Source organism: Acomys minous, assembly GCF_964271855.1.
Source record: "Acomys minous genome assembly, chromosome: 10".
NCBI lineage: Eukaryota > Metazoa > Chordata > Mammalia > Rodentia > Muridae > Acomys > Acomys minous.
The window spans coordinates 42,727,418-42,745,430 of NC_140491.1; the positions used below are offsets into that span (position 1 = coordinate 42,727,418).

At 43.6% G+C, this 18,013-nt stretch overlaps 1 protein-coding gene across 2 annotated transcripts in view; it reads right to left on the reverse strand.

The window, feature by feature from the left end:
• Positions 1-1,725: 1,725 nt before the first annotated feature.
• The window catches only part of SPMIP7 (sperm microtubule inner protein 7), a 49,184-nt gene continuing 32,896 nt past the window's right edge, over positions 1,726-18,013 (reverse strand). For both annotated transcript variants that reach the window (XM_084797306.1, XM_084797305.1), the window contains 2 exons: positions 9,877-9,984; positions 1,726-3,890 (listed from right to left, as the gene is read on the reverse strand). In XM_084797306.1, the coding sequence (XP_084653432.1) occupies positions 3,767-3,890; positions 9,877-9,984 (232 nt within the window). In that variant the 3' untranslated portion in view covers positions 1,726-3,766. The remainder of the gene's footprint in view (positions 3,891-9,876; positions 9,985-18,013) is intronic.

The following is an 18,013-nucleotide window of genomic DNA, read 5'->3' on the forward strand; positions in this document are numbered from 1 at the left end:
AGGATTCACTTTGTGTCTTCACAGATGAGGAGCCTGGTTATCGACCTAAAGGAGTGTCAGTGTGTCTCTTTTGAGTGAGGCTGTGAGGATGCTGCAAACAAAGCCAATATCTTTTCAGAAGCAGCTTTGGAAGAACACAAGACCCCAGATGAATGTTCTGATATCTTCGTTGTATAGAATGAAAAAGTGTTTCAGGTCATACAACATTAAGACACCTGTTACTATGGTCCCACCACAAAGGCCCAGAAAGATGAACAGGTGCTCCGGGATTGAGCAGCAACACCTCTGAGAGCTGAGCTGTAGGTATCCAATTTATCTACTTGCTAGATGGGCTAATTCCACTAAATTTCTGTTTCAGTAAGAATATTCCAGAACTGAATATTTTGATTTTGTCTGATGTTATCTACTTCTGTACATTCATTTTTCTCATTGCTATGATAAAATACCTGAAGAATCAACTTAAAGAAGAAAAGATTGAGCCGGACATGGTGGCGTACACCCTTAATCCCAACACTGGGAAGGCAGAGGCAGTCGGATCACTGTGAGTTCGTGGCCAGCTTGGTCTACAAAGCGAGTCTAAGGTAGCCAAGATAACACAGAGAAACCTGTCTTGGAAAAAAAGAAGAAGAAGAAGAAGAAGAAGAAGGAGGAGGAGGAGGAGGAGGAGGAGGAGGAGGAGGAGGAGAAAGGATTACTTTGCTTCATGGGTTGAGGGATGAAGTCTATCATGGCAGAGAAGGTATAAAGTGGGTAACACCATGATGGTAAGAGGGCAAGGTTCCTCACTCATATCTTGGTGCATCAGGAGATGTATCAGGCCCATGGTGGTTAGTTTGTCAAAGTGACACAAACTGGCATCATTCAGGAACATGGGGCTTTGTCTGAAGAATTGACTCCATCAGATTGGCATGTGGACAAGCTTGTGAGGTATTTTCTTGACCAATTAATACTGATGGGTTCAGCCCACTATGGGCAGTGCCATCCTTAGGCTTATTGTCCTGAAGTATATAAGAAAACAAACTGAGAAAACCAGGAGGCGTAAGCCAGTAAGCAGCACTCCTTCATGGCCTCTGTTTCAGTTCCTGCCTCCAGGATCCTGCCCTGATTTTCCTTATGATGGACAAATAAATATAAGTTGAAATAATAAGCCCAAGTTGATTTGAGTCATGGTTTTTTTTTTAAATCACAGCAATAGAAAGGAAAGTAAGACAAGGCCTACCTAGAGCCAGGCTATAATCCATAAGGCCCATCCAGCAGCTGACTACTTGTGCCACTTGGGCTCCCCACCAGTACACCAGCTGGGAACCAAGAGTTAGAACACAGGGGCTTAAAAGGGACATTTTACATTCAAGCTTTAACAGTGGACTTGCAATTTCTGAAACGAATTAGACTTTCATTTGTGCTCAAGTGAAGCACTTCTTTTCTCTGAAGGGCAAGTCATGTCTTCAGAGCGTCCCCGTGGCTGCTGGTTTTCTATTTGTTGCAGCATAGAAGTCAACCTTAAAATGATTTTCCTGTCCTTCAAGGCAACACATCATTCCACAGCAGGAAGGGAACTGCATTTCTGTTTTCCTCTTGTGGAAAAGCAAAGTCTTTGCTTTCTTTGAAGGCCTTTACACATTTGGAGTTCTGTGGTAAAAGCTCTCCTCTTGTATGTTTTTGGGGGAGAGTAAAAATTCCTGAAAAGCACTCCAGAAAACTAGAAACACATGAAGCTTTCCCTCTTCATCTAATTTTATTGTGTTTGTAAACAATTCATTGAAGGTCACCCAATCTGCATAGAAATGGGTCAGACTTAAGGATAAATTACCTAAAGGAAGATAATCTGAGTCCCACGTAAGCACCTTGCTCTCAGTGTGTGTGTGTGTGTGTGTGTGTGTGTTTTATTTATAAAACAGTGAGGCATGTGTATAATGCCTGCTTCAAGAGTGTATTACGCACCAAATGCAAATCAAATAAGATTATAAAAATACTTTGTGCTCTCTCTTACCCCTCTCTCTACCTTTCCTCTCTACCCTCTTTCTCTCTCTATCTTGTCTCTTTACTTCCTTTCTCTCTGGGGCACCCCTACCTCCTTTCTCTCTCCCCCCATACTCACTTAATAAACCTCATATCATAAAAAAAAAACACTTTGTAATTCTAACAGGTGTGGGAGCCTGCTGCTAAGGTTGAAGTCTGGCATTTCTGGATAGCCTGAGTTAGGTATGACGACAGATTCCCTTTCTCAGCTGGGTTCCCTCTCCACCTGATCTGTGGAACCCCAGATCTTCTAAGTAGAGTCACTTAACCTCTAGGAAGATTACAAGCCCAACAATTTCCTCATAAGAAACCCCTTCAGCAAGCACCAGGGGATTCCAGGAAACACCTACCCTATGCTAATAAGATATCTTGGCTTTCGACCAATGACCTTTCACTGCACCTGAATTTACTCCCCCACTTATAGGATAATTAAGTACTGCTTTCCCCCTTCTTATGAGAGGGCTGTGTTATTACAAGTTGATCAAGTATCCCTAGTTTCCCCTAGCCCCAGAAAATCAAATACATTCACCCTCAAAACCCCTCCCACTGCCCAAGGTTTATAAATCTATTTTACAGTGGCCAGCATCATCTGTTTCATCAAAGATACTTGCCATTTATACTGCGGAAGGAAAAGCTCCCTTTCTCTGCAGAGAATTCATCACTGGACCCCTGGGGATTGGCTGCCAGTGAGTACTGCTGGCTGTCAGGAGCTTCCACCATTTACCTGAAAGTCAGTATGGATTGGTGCCGCCACTTTTCCAGTGCCACTCCCACTCCGGCCCACCACAGTGCCTATCTGTGGGAGAAAAAGCTGGCTGTTCCCCCGAAGCAGCTATTTTGTCTGCCTGGACAAAACTTGGCTCCCATCTCTGCCTCTCTTGGTTTTTGACCTCCTACTGAGCCTCTGTCGCTGGCTGCTCATAGAGCAGAAACTCACTTGCCCAACTCAGGCTTGGCTTTCGATGAGCTCCTTTGACCTCAGCACTCCAGCCTCACCCCTTCTTTGTTGGGGAAACACACCTTTGTTTCCTGCCTGTTAACCTGGCAGCCCAGCAGTGGGAAATGCTGGGACTGGGACGGAGGCCCATACAGAGGTAGACAAGCTAACAGGCATGCGCTTCCTGAACCCATGAAAAGAACTGTACTGGGGAGACACGGGAGGAGCACTTCTACTGCTGTGTTCTCCTTGGTTAAGCACAGTCAGGCCACACTAATCTGAAAGTGTGTGTGTTTGCCTCTGTCCTACTATGGACTCCCAGTGAGCCTGGAAATGCTTCATTCCCTAGAGAGGTAGAAATCCTGGAGGAAAAGAGAGAGAAGTATTTTCCTCCCTGTCTCTATATGGTGCCCCCATGTTGTGTTGTCCTCTAGATGACAAAAAGAATACCATTGTCTATCTCCACTTCTCGACTTCCCCACTGATAACATGAGCGGTCTGGGCAAGATCATCTCTAATCTTCAAACTCATGACCCGCTAGGGACGCCCAGTATCCCAGCACTACAGAGGACTCCTCTTGTCGGGCTCTCTGCATCCTAAAACCACCCTCACAGATCAGGCTGAGTGGCCACAGCCAACGGGGTGGGGGTGGGAGAAGCGCCTAAGCTCAGGCCTGGGCAGGCTGCTTTTCTGCTTATCCCAATTCACACAGACAGACACATTTAGAACATTGTGCTCTTTTGTTTCTCCATCATTGTGCATAAAGCCTTCCCCCAGCCGGGCCTGAGAAGTCTCTCAGGGGTGTGGTCTTCAGTACTCCAAGGTTACTTTTTCCTTCCTGTTGAAGGGGTTGTAGGGCTTCACAGTTGTGACCATTTGGGACAGTGGGCCCTGGTGACGGAAGCGGTCAACTCTCATTTCTTGTAGTAAGATGCTAGGATTAGAACAGAACAAGAAGGAAAAAAAAAAAGACATAAATAATTAACATGAAAACAAATACTTCATATTTTATCCAACTAATGCTCCACAGAATGGAAAGGATAGAGGAGCTAGTGAGGCAAAGATGGGGTAGAGAACAGCACAGGAGGAAGCTGAGAATGACCACCCCTGCTTTGTTTACGGTGTCATGGCCGTAAACTGTTCTGTTTCTGAAAATGTATCTTAGAGTTATAGCAAATGCTTAGAAAAGAGGGGGACATAGGCCAACCCAAAACTGCTGCAGGAAGTCCTTGATGCAAGGACCCAGAAGACAGGTTTACCTCTGGAGGGAGAAGGGCATTTGCATGGCATCAACTTGGAGGAGGAGGCAAAGGAAGGTGTATGGAGAACCCAATGGAAGGCAGGCACCTGGGGCGAGGCTGGCTGGTGGGTGAAAGAGATAGACACAGGTGGGCAGACACTGAAGAGCAGGGTGGGAGGTCTGCACTTCTGTGTTTGCCCTGGATTGAAGCTATCTGTGTTTGCTGGTCTGCACAGTAGAACTAAAGCTACCCTACCAACATTCCCCCCTAGGAATTAATGGAAAGAAAACTGAAAATAAGAACTGCTGTGAAGGTACGGCTCTACCCCTTGAGTTACTACCCCGGAGCAGGGTTGGTATGCATCATACCAATCATTATGAGGAAGCTCGAGAACCTTCTGTATGTAGACCTCTGCTATGAATGTGATGTGAGTTTACACACACACACACACATACACACACACACACACACACACACACACACACACACACACTGCAATGCTTGTATGAAGCAAAGAACTAGAGAGACAGTGTAAGAAGGTAACCTCCATGCAGTCATGCAACCTGAAGTAGCTCTATATTTGGCTGCAATTAATATGAGATCATTTGTATGTGTATATATGTATGTAATGCACGTAAGTTTAAAAAAAACTGTGTTGTAGAAAATGGCCCAGGTTCTGTGCAGCTAACATCAGACAGTAAGGACCACACAGAGAGCACCGGTCTCTGATGGAAATAAAGGCTGAGAGAAGGGCTTGCACAGCTGTTCCTTCTTATCTACTGTATGCATGCCCCCATCTTCGCTCTGGGCATCCCTTCTCATCCTTTCTCATCTATTCTGCCATCCTGGCCCCATATGAATCCAAAGGCAGATGGAGTTCACTACACCTGGCTCACACTTCAGAATGGAGACGCCATAGCTTCAGGAAATCAAAAGGAGGAGAGGAAGAAGAGGATAATAGCTTGGAGGGCCACAGTAGGCGGGAGGCACTTCTGAACTGGATTTTTCTTGTTCCTAAGCACCTTGGCCAGTCAGCAGAGGGAAGCTGGATGCTAAGAAGTGGGCAGAAACGGAGAGGTTTCAGGGTTGAGAGGGATGGATGGGCCTTTCCTAAGTGAGTGCACATCTTCCTGAAAGGAAGAGAAAGAATGAGGGATGGACTTATTGGAAGGAGGGTAGAGTAGCATAGGAAACATGGCAGACACTTTGGACAGACAACAGTCCAGATCTCTTTACAGGAGCCTGGGGAAAAGACTAGAAGATTATGTAGTCTTGCTAGGCTTGGTTACAGCCAGTCTAGAAACAGGTGTCGGTGTCTAAAAGGAGAGGAACAGGTTACAAAAGCTCAGAAATAGTACAGCAGAGTCAAAAATTCAGGGATCCTCAGATAATGTGATGCTCAGAACAAAGCACAACAGGAAACATGCATTAGGTCATGGAGACACAATCAGGAGGAAGGCAGCTTGCTGGACTGTGCAGTAGTCTGACACATAGCCTTCCACTTTTACTGGAAATTTTCAGAAAAAGCACTTAAATAGTGTTACAAAAATGTCAGAGATGAGGATTTCATGGAAAAGAGCTTTGACACCCCCCTCCCCGTTTTTTTAACCTCAAGGGCCAGATTAATTGCAGATGGCCCACCTTCCTGCTAGAGGCATCATCTTTATGTCAATACAGACTTGTTTTAAATGTATACTCTTCCTTTCTCTAGACTGTCCACTCTCAGGCAAGAGCACCCCAGCTGCTGAAGGCTTATGGAGGGGGGGTAAGGGGAGAGGGGAGGGCTGCATGCTGTAGACAGAGCATAGTGAGGCCAGCACAAGCCCTTGCCAAGTTGAAAGAAACACTCTGGTTATTGTCAGCCTCAGATTAAGAGCCTCAAAAAAGCCACCTCAGAAGATACCATGTTCTCACTCTGGGGTAAGAAATGACGTCCACAAGTGTGCTGGGGACAACTGTGGAAGATTCAGACTCCCCTGAAAGACCTGAGTTTTTCTCTCTGGTTGCAAAACAAAGGGATACCTTTTAGCTTAGAAGTAGAGGTTTGTCTGAAAGACAGGAGTCTCTGGGCCCTATTGGCTTGCCTGCTTGTGTAGCTGTGCGGATGTGTGGGAAGGTGTTACAGCCACAGGATGTCTGGGTAAAGCCTCACACAGTTGGGGTTTAAGGAGGATTGTGAACAAAATGGAGAAGGGTGAGAAACACCTGCGTTTGCTCTAATGGGGGCCTGATGGCAAGCTAAACCATGAACCATCCAGCCAGAACGTTTTACTTTCACTCTTGTATCCTGATAGATACAAGGGTATATTTAATGTTGACATTGTTTATTTTCTCCATATGCAACAAAGTTGTAATTGTTTCCATCTTTCAGAAAGGGGTTTGTAACATGGGAAATGTGTCTTGACATTGACTTTGGAAATGATATCTTGGAAACCACACCAAAAGCTGAGGCTACAAGTAAAAAAAAATGATGGCGATATAGCAAATAAGAATGTCTGCAGAGCAAAAAAAAAAAAAATCAACAAAAGGAGAACACAACTTAGGAAATGGGCAAAATACTTTTGACCCATGTGTCTTATAAGGAGTTAACATCCAAGATATACAAAAAACTCAATGCAACTCAACCACAAAAACCCTTAGAGAGCAAAGAACCTGCATAGACAGTCTCCAATATTGACACAAAATTGTGTAAAGGGTATGGGAAATATGCTCCAAATCACTAGTGAATAGAGAATTCAAATATGAAAACTCAATGGGATATCATCTCATATTCACTAGGCTGACTCTTATCAAAAGGAGAAGATACAGGGAACACTGGTGAGACGGGAGAAGAGGGAGCCTTTCATGATGTTGCGGGGGGTGGGGGGTGGGAATGTAGATTGGTGTAGTCATTACGTAGAACAGCATGGGAGGTGCTGGACATGGAGTTCCCAGATGATCCAGCAATCCATGTCAGGTGCATATGCGTCCAAGGATATGAGAACTGCCTCAAAGAGACATCTGTATCACATCTTCATTGTCATGCCACATGAAGATATGGAATAATTCAGATGCCTGTTGGTGGATGAGTGCATGACATTAACTATACACCCCCTGGAATATTCTCCAGCCTTAGAAAAGAGGCTGAGGGGGCTAGAGCAATGGCTCAGTGGTTAAGAGTGCCACCTGCTCGTCCGGAGGTCCTGAGTTCAACTCCCAGCAACCACATGGTGACTCACAACCATCCGTAATGTGATCTGATGCCCTCTTTGGCAGGTAAAGCACCCATGTGCAAATAAAGTGGGGGTTTTAAAAAAAAAAGAAAAAAGAAAAGAGGCTGAATAATATGAAAGGAAATATGGACATTTGCCATAACATGGGCAAACCTTAAGGGCATCATGCTAAATGAACAATTTAGAAGTAAAAGAAAAATAATGCATGATAACATTTAATGTAAATGTATATTAAAAAACTAATATACAAAGGCAGGGATCAATGGCTAGAAAGGATGGACTATAGGTAGGAAGAAATGGAAAAAGGTAGGTCAGAGGACAAGCCACGACAATAGATAGAAACAGGTTTAGAGATTTATCATAACATGGAGGCTATGGGTAATAGCAGTGCACTGCATTCAGAAATGTTGTTCTTGCCATTGGGAATGGGTAGGTGTGATGATGGTTTTGTTCTTTTGCTTGATTATTGCAACCACTTCATTATCTACCTATGTATCCTATAACCCTACATTCCTTTAGATATACACAATACATTCTATTTTTAAATTATAAATATAAGTATTGAGATTAGGAAAATGTCTTGGAAGTAAATTAAACTGAATTTACAACTATTAGCTTGAAAGGCACTGACTTCCTATTGAGACGTTTAGCACCAGATGAAGGGGTATTCGCCATGGTTGTCAAACTAGAAATTTAGATATGCTGGGACAGCCCACTGCCAATTGGTACCTTTCCTATCCTTTACTGTTGCATTTACAGAGGAGCCTTTGCGGGATGTGTAGTGCAGAGAAGGCCTGAGGTGGTCCTAGCAACTTTCCTAAGATTCCCTTCTACCCTTTGTGGGGCTGATGTCCCTTGACCCTCAAATCTCTGAGACCAAGAAAGTCCTTCCCTTCCAAGAGTCACCCCTTGAAGCAATTCTGCTGTAAGATCTTCTTAGCCCCTCAACAAGCCCTTGCAACGTGTATGTGCCTCAATTTCCTCATGTGAGAACTGCAGTTGGTAAGAGCCCCCTTCATAGTAGGGTACCCATACAGTAACATCAACTGAGTGTGCAGAGTGATCGTCCCATTATGTTTCTGTGTGTCATTCTTTGCTGCACTTCTTTTCTTGTTCAATTTCCTGCTTACTCCTTGTGAACAGGCTCTTCTTCCTATGAGCTGCTGGGGTACAATCATTATGCAATGATATAATCAAAGAACATGTGAATTAAACAAACATGGGTGAGAGAATAACAATATGAACAGCTGGTGACCCTCTCTGTGGATGCTGTACCCATTTGCAGCTGCTGCTTTCCAGAAAATTCCAGTCCCTGGAAAGAATACCTCCGCTTAATGGTCAAGTCCTAGTCTCAATGCTGGAGACTACAGACTCCAGCACTAGAACACTATGACAGGTTGACATCTCTATGACACTAACCCACTTCAGGTCTCCCAAATTATCCTTTTTCTTCAGTTACTTGTAGTTTTTGCTGTTTGTTTTGAGACAGGGTCTCCCTATGTGGCCCTGGTTGGCCTGGAACTCTCTATGCAGACCAGGCTGGCCTTGAACTCATAGAGATATGGCCTGTTTATGCCTTCCAAGTGCGCACTGGAATTAAAGGTATGCACCACCATGCCTGGCCCTCTTGTGGTTCTTCTTTAGTGTTCATTTCACAATTCTGGATTTAAGTGTGGGGATATGTACATTCAGTGACTGACCCAAGCGAAGATACATATGTAGCAGATTGAATATTTCCTTACTGAAAGAGCGTGATCAAGAGAAAAAGGTACCGCTAAGGGGAGGAACCCCTCATCATAGCTGGTTCACTTGCACATGCCAGCCTTGGGCTCAGGTAGCACCTGCATTTTCAGAGCTGTGTAGTCTTTTTACTTCTAGTCAAGCATTCCCACCAAGCGCTTTCGAACTTGAGGGATAATTGAGAATAGTGGGCTGCCTCTCACTACTGGTTGCCAATAAAGTATTCTTCCATTCTTTCCGTCCATGGCCTCGTTTCAATTTGCAAAAAAGTGGGCATTAAAATATGTGTGAATTTGAACAGAATTCTTTTGTTTATATAAAAAGACATTCATAAGAAGCAAATGCGTGGCTCCTGCTACACACACTAGGGCCGTGTGCAGTGTTGATAATAATAGCCAATTAATGATGCATGTGCACAACTGGAGGGTCTAAGAGGTGAAGATGCTTTCTCACAATATGCTCTGAATAAGGGCTTAAGGGGACCACAGTTAGCACTGTCAACAGGACCATTAACCTGCATCACCGCCGCCCCCAAGTCAATTCTGAATAAAGTTCCCCTCTGCAGGAAAATGAACTGCTTTGTTTTTTTTTTGGACTTGTCACTCCATTTTTCTTAAGCACCACAAATTCACTCTTAGTATTTAATTGTTCTTTAATGGAATAACCATAATTATCATTTCTCTTTCTAATGTATGTGAGCAAACTGAGTAATAGGATTCCTACTTACCGGTTCATCTCTGAATCCGCTGATGGGCTTGTTGGTGGAATATTAGAATTTGCTGGATGGGTGGCTGTGAAATGAACCTTGCCAGTGTATCCTGGAATATTTGCAGTCCTGAAGTCAAAAATAAGAAGAGGGGGCACGAAAGGAGATTAAAATAATGGTTTCTGAAATAGTCTTGGTAACTAGAACCAAATATAAAAAAAAAATAGGAAGAGGCAGTCAACTTGTTTTTCCTTTATAAGGTCTGCAGCTTGGGTACACAATCAGGAAAGGAGCCATACATAACCTGGTATGGACACAGAGATATCTGGGTAGCATTTCCCTCTGGTGCTAAAATACTTATTTCAAGTGTGTATTAACTATTATTTTAAATATGTATGACCGTGACTTACCAGTGAGCTAAGTTGTATGTTGAAGGAAGATATGTTTTGACTAACAACAGATCTATGCCACACATAACTTTGTACTGTTAACTCTGGTATCAATAAAGACACATGCTTGTGTTTCCACTCATGGTGTTTTGGTCAAATGTATTTCTTGCCACTGTAATCCTTCATATCCTTGATTTCAGATGCCTTTCTGAAACTCTGCCTTGACCATGCTTGTCAATCCTTGCAGTAGCACCACACTGACTTGCTTATTTTATACCACCCACTGGTCTGTTTCCTCTTCTCTTTCCTTGCCACAGACAGAGCAAGAAGGCCTGAAAACACAGGAGAAGGTTCGGGACTGTGCACAGAGAAAAGCTCTGTAGCAAAGGCAGTCGACCCGAATGATTTAACTCAGTCGTTCAGGAAAACATGAAGAATCATCAGTGTGCTTGCCTCGATACCACTCAAAATGGCTAACCTAGATAGCTTCCTAGGAAGAAGGCGAGGGTGAAGCACAGGACCCCTCACGATTCTCAAGCCTGGGAGTTTCTCATAATATGCTGTCCTCGCTACCAGGAGCACAAGAGAAAGTAAGCAAGATCTAAATGTACACCAAAAAGCTTGGGCACACTGCAGGGCTCCTTCCAAGCCCAGAGCTGACACCCATTAGCACTGCAGTCTCAGCTTGCTGCTGCCTCACAGCAGACAAATTGCAGCCGCCATCAAGAACACACCCCGAGTTGCAACTTTCCACCTCTGTGGTTTGTGCCTCCCTTCCCTTGGGGACTTTCCTTGGCAGCTTGATATCCCAGGCTTATTTCTTACTCAAGATTTACACTAAGACTAAATACAGGGCAGCAGCAACAGCCAAATGCCTACCATGGGAGAATGCCTTTTCTGTGGGTGTCTCGGCTGTGTCCCTTCCATATAGCCAAAGCACCAAGCAGAACCTTCTCTGGGAATGATTTATCCTTAGAGATGTTTTTGCAGGATGGAGCTTAAGGAAGGCTGTTGTTCCTTATTGTGAGCTGTATTTTAATGTCATCCAAAGGCCTTCCTTGTATTGGTAGTTTGGGGTACCATCAGGATGTGGTAGAGCCTTTGGGAGATAGGGCCCCGAGAGGGAGTTAGGTTACTGGAGGGGTGCTCTTAGGGGGCTTCTCAGGGGTGACGTCTCTCTGCATCCTGGTTGCTGTTTGAACCGACTTCTCCAGAATTTGGTACTTCCATGTTATAATGTGCAACTACAGACCCAAAGTGACATTGCCAAGGACTGTGGACTGAAACCTTTAGTACTATAATATATATATGTATATGTGTGTGTGTGTGTGTGTGTGTGTGTGTGTGTGTGTGTGTTTATTATAATACATGTGTGTATTAGTATCAGAATGTCACGGAAAAATACATAGTGAGCAGGAAGTTGCTCTAACAAAGCTCAAAGCTGTCTTTTGTATGTGGCATTCTATGGCTATTGGTGATGGCCTACTGGCTTAAAGCTTAATCAAGTTGTGGATACCTCCACACTTACAAAACAAAGGAAAATCATATCAGGAGCCACAGGCTAGAACAAATGGTATAAATTAATAGAAAAATGAATGGCTAAAGACAAGGCCCTGAATTGAGAAGACTAAAAGGCCAGCTTCTGCAAACCTGTCTAACCCCTCACTACCTGTGACATGACACCAGCCATTGGGGAAGCTCCCTGGGCTCCAGCCTAGCTAGCTGCAGTTGAAAAAAAAATAGAGACGGGAAATCTTTTTAAACTTACAAAATGGAAGCTTCATAATTGGAGAATACAAGATGTACACAGTATGCACAGCTACGAAGACCTGCCGATCTGTCCGCACACTGAGGTCTCCTTGGATGCTTGACAGATGGTGTTATATAGTAACAACTTCTAATATTCTGACTAAATCAGGAATGGCAGGGCCTGGGAATCTGGGCTTGCCATCTTTTCCCAAAGGTTGTAGAATGGGGTGAGGATCAAGAACGTGCTGTGGAACAAATCTGTGGAGTCTGTTGGAAGGTCCAGGATGTGTGAACGAGAGCTGCCAAGTTCTGGGCAGTGTCCCTTGGGATTTCTCGGGAGTTTCTTAAAGTGAAGCTGTAAGGTGGAGCCGTACCAAAACCCAGGGCAAACTACTGATGTGTGTGTGTGTGTGTCTCTTCCCCCAAGCATTCTTTGAAGCTTCCATGCATGTTACCAAGGAAATCCCCTCCATCTGTGTGACAGGTTTTTTCCACTGCCTCTGAAACACCTGCAGACGTACAGTGCTTCTAAAGTCAGAGTCCTCGGCCGAACAGCCAGGGTGTCAGAGAGGTGGACACAAGCAAGGTGTCAACCATGACAGGGGTGGCTTCACTGAAAACCCCACGCAGCGCTGTGTGTGTCCCTGTGGCTTGTAGCCTATTTATTGATCTTGACTGGCCGCTATGCTTCATCACATAAAGGCTGTTCTATGACGCATCTTATCTGATAACGACGACACACTATGGACTGGTAGACCTCGTACGATGAACTAGGCTGCCTAGGCTAAGGACGAATTCAGCTGCATAATAAAGTGCTAAATAACTGAAAATGAAAGTTCTCGCCCACGCTGTTGCTAAATATATTTCCCTTAACCCTGGCCTACAGGGGCATCACAAGAGAGCCTTTTTGCCCTCTTGTGATATAAGCACTTACACGCACTTGCCATACAAGTGCACTCTTATAGGAAGAAAAGGCCACTCTCGGGGAAGCTCCAAGCTGCTTCTGGGAGGGGATGCTCTTCAGACGAAGGAAACAAAGCCATGAAAGGTTGGAGACAATGAAATAGACCTCTCTATCAGATGACCCTATCTGCCCACGTGAAAATAGAGGAGATCCAACAGATCATTCGCACAGAAACTACGTTTGTTTTCATCTTTGTTTCTAATTTCTTGGCCTTGACCACATCTTTGGAGCCCTAATTCCTTCATGAGCCTGGGTTTTGTTTTGTTTGGATGTTCTGTTAGCTAAGCTGACAATTGGTTATTTCATTTCAATACAGTAAATACTTTGGATGATTTCAGAAGACAAAAAAACAAAAATGCTAGCAATCTTCCCATGTGAGGCTCCTGAGTGTTGGGTTTCCACCAAGTGTGAGACATGGAAATCCAGTTTATCACATTATATACACATGTGACATGTACTTACAGGTTAACAAAAAGTAAGTGGATTATAACTTAAAGTAAAATAGACAACCAGGGAAATACATTCTATAGGTAGCATGGGAAAGGCTGCGTTATGTGTAGAATAAATGTCCTGCCTAGAGTTGACAGCCAAACTCTGTCAACACAGGGTAAGCGAGTCCTCAATAGTTCCTGCCTCACACATATGTCTGTCAGATATACTGGGACAGAGGGCTGAAGATGATGCTCCAATGTTATAGAGTTTTGGGTGACTATTCAGGTAGAAAACTGTCTCTGTTATCTTTTAATTTGGAAAGCTGCTAACCTGCACTCCTGGCATACTCAGGTAATCAAGTTTACTCCTTTTCAAGTCTCTGAGGGAGTCGAAGACCAGGTAGCTTAGTTTTACAGTGAAGCTTAATTGTTTAGGGGTTAAGATGTTTTTAAGTCTAGACAGGTGTTCTAAGTTGATAATGACAATATGCGATGGAGATTGATTTACATTCAGAAATTTAGATGCATCAAGATAGGAAAGATGTCTTCTTCAAGGCTGCCAAATACAAATAGCCAAAACACTAAGAATGTAACATTTATATAATTCCTGATTGTGTCACAGTTCCTCTTGCCAAAGGTAATCTATTGCATATATACGTAATAATATAAAAGTATATGTACAAAAATAAAATAATTAAAAAATGCCCTGCCTACATTGTTAAAGATTTGACCACACATACAACTTTCCAATATATTATCAACCTAATGCACATTGTGTATAACAAATTCTCTTTTAAATGAGTCATATAACTTAGGCAATTTTATCTATAATCCTATACCTTATATTGTATCGTGTACATGCATTGCATGAAAGAATAGAGGCAAAGTCTAAGTAACATGCTCAGAGCAAGCCAAGCAACCTTCAAGTGGTAGGACTAGCCCCCAGCCTGAGCAGCCTGGGCCTCAGAGCTCATGCAGTGGACCGCATGCAAAGGGTCCTGGAAAGTTCTCAGCGGAGCCCAGAAGATAACATATACACACATCGTTAGTCCCCTGTGGCACTAAGGACTAAACCTAGGACTTTATGCATATTAAACAAGTTTTTTGTTGTTGAGCTATACATGCAGCCTATTCATTTGATGAAATAAACAGGTGGAATCTTAAGGAACCTAAGTGGGCAAAGACCGTGTTGGCAAAGAAAGACGACAGCTAATGAAACAATGAACTCAAGGGCTTCTCTGACCAGGGGATGACTTGAGACCAATTGGAAACTTTTTTTCTTTCTGGCCGAAACTTACTATGTAGCCCAGGCTGGCTTTGAACCCCTGCCAATCTTCTTGTATTAGTCTCCTAAGGGCTTCCAAGTGTCTAGTTCACTTCACTTCACATTTTCATTTTACCAAGAGATTGAATTTCATATAAAAATTAAAAGATAGATGGGTGCCGGGTGTGCACACTTGTAATCCCAGCACTCTGGGAGGCAGAGGGAGGAGGATCTCTGTGAGTTCGAGGCCAGCCTGGTCTACAAAGTGAGTCCAGAGCATCCAGGACTACATAGAGAAACCTTTCCTCAAAAAACAAACAAACAAACAAACAAACAAACAAACAACAAAACAAAAAACTTATGAATGTGAGTGTAGTGGCTGCAGAAGCCAGAAGGTAGCATTGGATCCCCTGAAATTGGAAATACAGACAGTTGTGAGCTGCCTAACATGAGTGCTGGGAAACTGAACTCAGGTCCCCTGGAAGAGCTGCACATGGTTTTAGCCACTGAGCCATCTCTGCAATCCTACACAGCTAGGTCAAATGAAGACTTTCTGAGCCATCCTTATCCTTACTTTACTCTATCCAGCGTCACTGCACCTTCCTTGGAGAGGCCTGGGGGTCACATGGTATAGCTGAAGACCAATCATGGCATCATGCTAATCATATGCAGAATCAACAAGAGGAACTCAGATGAGGGGCAGAGGGCAGGCAGCTTGGGACAGCCAGGGGAAAGTGGATGAGAGAGAGAAGGATGGACCCAGAGAACAAAAAGAAGGAAAAGCTCACATATAGGCAGGAGAAAAGAAAGGGAGAGGAGGTATTTGGAACTGTGGTGCGTCTGATGTTTCCATTCACTGTTTTGTGGGGACTTCTGGTCACTAAACTGCTTTTCTGAATGCCTTAAGATTTGTGTTCCAAACTTTGGGAGTTGGTAATTTTGTTGCGATGATCACCACCCCTTGATATGCTCCCCCCCCCCCCCCCAATGCTCCTCTGTCTTCTTCACTCTTCATGTCTTCCATCTACAAGGAGAAAAAGGCATAATATGGCTCATGGCTTTTCTTCTAGGCAAGGATGAACCCCAAGAGTCAGCTCTACAGCACTGTTGGCTGTGTATTAAGGGCAAGTATTTGCCTCGTGGTCAGGGTGTCCATGCTTTAGATGCAACCTCACTGCTAGGGAAATGAGACATTTGGGGCTCTTCACGTCAATCTCTTTGACCTCAATTGCCTTGTCTGTGGAATGGGAACAGAACAGGTTTCTGTGTTTCTGGTTTGTTCACACTAGTTTTTTTTTTTAAATAAAGAGTAGTTATGAAAGTACTCTGGGAAGGCCAAAGTGTCTGACTGCAAGGCAGAAACATCAGGCTGATGTTGGGAACAGCTATTCGCAGCCAGTTTTAGACTGGGCTGTTGGGTGAGCTCTGTAAGGCTGTAAGTATTCTACTGAGCTGCAGGAGATCGCCTTTAGTGACCCCAGATGTTCCCCAGGTGGTGGCGGGGAATCTATGTGGTTGGACAATTCCCATTCATTGGCTGATATGGCCTCACAGAATTCCCTGCGGTGAAAAATCAGAGTCAGCATCGACTGTGTCCTTCTGAGATAGACGATGTCCTCTGTTGTGATGGGGTAGTGGTCTATGACGTGGACCAGCATCTCCCTCATAGGCCACCTTGACCTGTGAAAACAAGGTCAAGGTGCGTCTAGGGCAGGTACCATGGGCTTGCTTCACCATTCCGACTCCACTGAGAAAGAAAAGACACTTTGGGCAGCTTTCTTCTTCTCTTAGGATGGAGTGAGGAGACAGGTTGCTCCTGGACACTGAGTGTACATTGGCCTACAGGCACATTTAACTCAACTCCCCTTGCCTGTCCTGCCCACTCCTGACTGTGGCGGTTGTGGAAATGTGGGGTCATGGGGGGAAGTCACTGAAGGAACTGGCCTTGGGTTCAGCTTTGTCAAATGTCTAAGACAACCCTGTGTAAAGAGGCAAAGTCAGACTGAAAATAAAAATGAACCTTACCTTAACTTTCCTGTTGGGTTCAGATTAGAAACAGGGACAGTTATATAATTGAAAGAAGTTCCTGAATGTCACTCATGTCCAGGAAAGGTGTTGAGGTGAAATGACTGTTAAGCTATTCTGAACTGTGCTTCAACCTGACGGACAGTTGGATTCTCTGGTCCCTGACGTACTCTTGAGCTGTAAGTTCCTTAACTCTGAATGCCTTTTGATATCTGGGCATGCATGCCAAATTAGGAAACTGTTATTTATAATGAGAAACCATGTCATAATTCTGTCTGTATGGATGTGATATACATGCATGCAGGCATAATTCTGCAAAAGTAGATGCAGAAGTTATTTTCCTTCATTGTTTATCACAGGAAAAATGTTTTAATGAGAACTTGGCCTGTACAAACTTGGTGTAGTCTCATAGAGGAATATTATACAACTAATAAATGAACTGTGGAGAAAATGCTCAACGCTTAAGTCTTACATGTACGCAAAATCAGAATGTGAATATAGACATACCACACACACACACACATATATACATATATACACATATACATATATATATACATATATTGGTATTGAAAACCAAAGAGATAGCTTACTTTGTATACTTTTAAAGTACTTAGACTACTGTCATGTCAGGATATGAGGAAGTTAAAAAGTGATGATTGATGAGCTATGCTAATACTAGAGGTGAACACAAACATGGGATAGACGCATCAATTCCAGAAAATGACTGAGCAACAGGTTTGAGAGTGATGATAAATTTCCGACCCTGGGATCTATTCAAGGAACCTTCACTGAGAAAATAATTTTAAACCATGGAAAATGTATCTAAAACATTTGAGAGAATTTTGTATAATATCAAAAAGAAAAGAGAAAAGAAACAATTGATAAATTAACTTAAATCAGTCAATGGCAGTGTATCTGCAAGAACAGAAATGGTGCCTAGGAAAGTGTATTTCTTGGTCATGCTGCAATGTAGAGGCGGTAGGTTCTCTCTGCGGCATGTCAGAGTGGTGGGTGCTCCCTGTGGCATATCACAATGGTGGGTGCTCCCTGTGGCATATCACAATGGTGGGTACTCCCTGTGGCATATCACAACAGCAAAGGTGAGGGGAACATGTGACAGGTGAGACAGAGGCTAATAGCAGTTATGTTCTCACGGAAGAGTTTGTTTTTGTGTTTACCACTGTTTTCTGCATTCAATTCCTATAATGAACAGACTCAATTCTACAACAAAAATAATAAACTGTATTTTAGACTGTTTAAGTGTCCTCGCCAATGTAGACCACACTGGTTATGTCAGATGACCTGATAAGTAGAAGAAAAAGAAAAAGAAATG